At 58.8% G+C, this 1,285-nt stretch overlaps 1 protein-coding gene across 1 annotated transcript in view; it reads left to right on the forward strand.

The window, feature by feature from the left end:
• ATP10A (ATPase, class V, type 10A) overlaps nucleotides 1-1,285 on the forward strand; it is a gene marked incomplete at its 5' end in the record, with an annotated part of 73,211 nt that overhangs the window by 42,549 nt on the left and 29,377 nt on the right. The window contains 1 exon segment of the mRNA XM_015563002.1: nucleotides 1,265-1,285. This exon segment is cut by the window's right edge and continues 23 nt beyond it. Within this exon segment, the coding sequence (XP_015418488.1) occupies nucleotides 1,265-1,285 (21 nt within the window).

A 1,285-nucleotide genomic window follows, 5' to 3' on the forward strand; every position in this document is an offset into this window, starting at 1 on the left:
AGCCCCGTGCATGCCCGCCCGCACACGCACACACACACGCACACACACACGCACACACACGCATCCTTCCAGGGTTGCTGATTTCTGTTGGTTAATCCTCACCTGAGGATTCTCATTTTCCCGTGGATTTTTATTATTTTTTTATTTAGTTATAACCTCAGTTGAGGATATTTTTCCCCCATTGATTTCGAGAGAGAGTGGAAGGGAGAGGGAGAGACAGAGAGAAACACCCATGTGAGAGAGACACGTCGATGGGCTGCCTCCTGCATGCCCCCCCCGGACCGGGACCGGGATCGGAACTGGGAACCTGCTGCCGAGGTACGTGCCCTTGAGCGGAATCGAACCCGGGATGGTGTTTCTCTTTCTCCCTCTCCCTTCCTCTCTGAGATCAATAAAATATATTTAAAATATATACACATATATATATGTATGTATGTATTTTTTATTGCCCTGTCGGCGAGGCTCCGTGGTTGAGCATCAACCTACATACCAGGAGGTTGGACAAGGGACCTGTGCGTGGGTGACACTGCCCCCTGGTGGCGGGCGTCCTTAAAGGCTCTCCCTGGTGATGGGGTGAGTGGGGATGGAGCCCGCCTGGGCCTGAGCACCCCACGGCCTACAGGACCCGCCTCCCTGTGTGAGCCTCCGGCAGGACGGCCCCCGCTACTCAGAGGGCCAGGCCTTCCCAAGCTCCTGTCCCCCCGAGACTCCATGCCCACAAGGCTGCCCCTGGGTGGGGGGCTGTACGTGAACCCATCTCGGCCCCTGTGTGTGCCGGAAGGGATGGGGCCCTAGCCGGTGTGGGTCCCGGGTTCGATTCCAGTCCAGGGCACGGACCTCAGTTTCAGGCTCCACCCCCGGGGCCGGGCCCTGGTGGGGGCTCCAGCGGGAGGCCACCCATTGATGTGTCTCTCTCACATCGATGTCTCTGTCTTTTCCTCTCTTCCACTCTCCCTAATAAAATCAATGGAAATATATCCTCAGGTGAGGAATAAACCAACCAACAAACAAAAAGGATAGGACCCAAGGTTTGGCAGCCCACGGGCCTCATACCACCTCCCCACCCGCACCCCCGACCCCAGCCTTGCTCCCTGGGACCTTAGCACGCTCTGGGGATCGGTTTTCCCATCTGCGAAATGGGTTGAGAATCTCACCCGCATCCGGTTGGCGTGTAGGTGCGTCCTCCGCCCCTCGGAGGTGGCGAGGGCCCTGCAGACGCACTTCCACGCGCCCCCCCGGTCACCCCGTGGCCCTCTCCCCACAGCCCAGCGGCTGGCCCGGTACC

The sequence above is a fragment of the Myotis davidii genome, unplaced genomic scaffold (assembly GCF_000327345.1).
Source record: "Myotis davidii unplaced genomic scaffold, ASM32734v1 scaffold811, whole genome shotgun sequence".
NCBI classification, from domain to species: Eukaryota; Metazoa; Chordata; class Mammalia; order Chiroptera; family Vespertilionidae; genus Myotis; species Myotis davidii.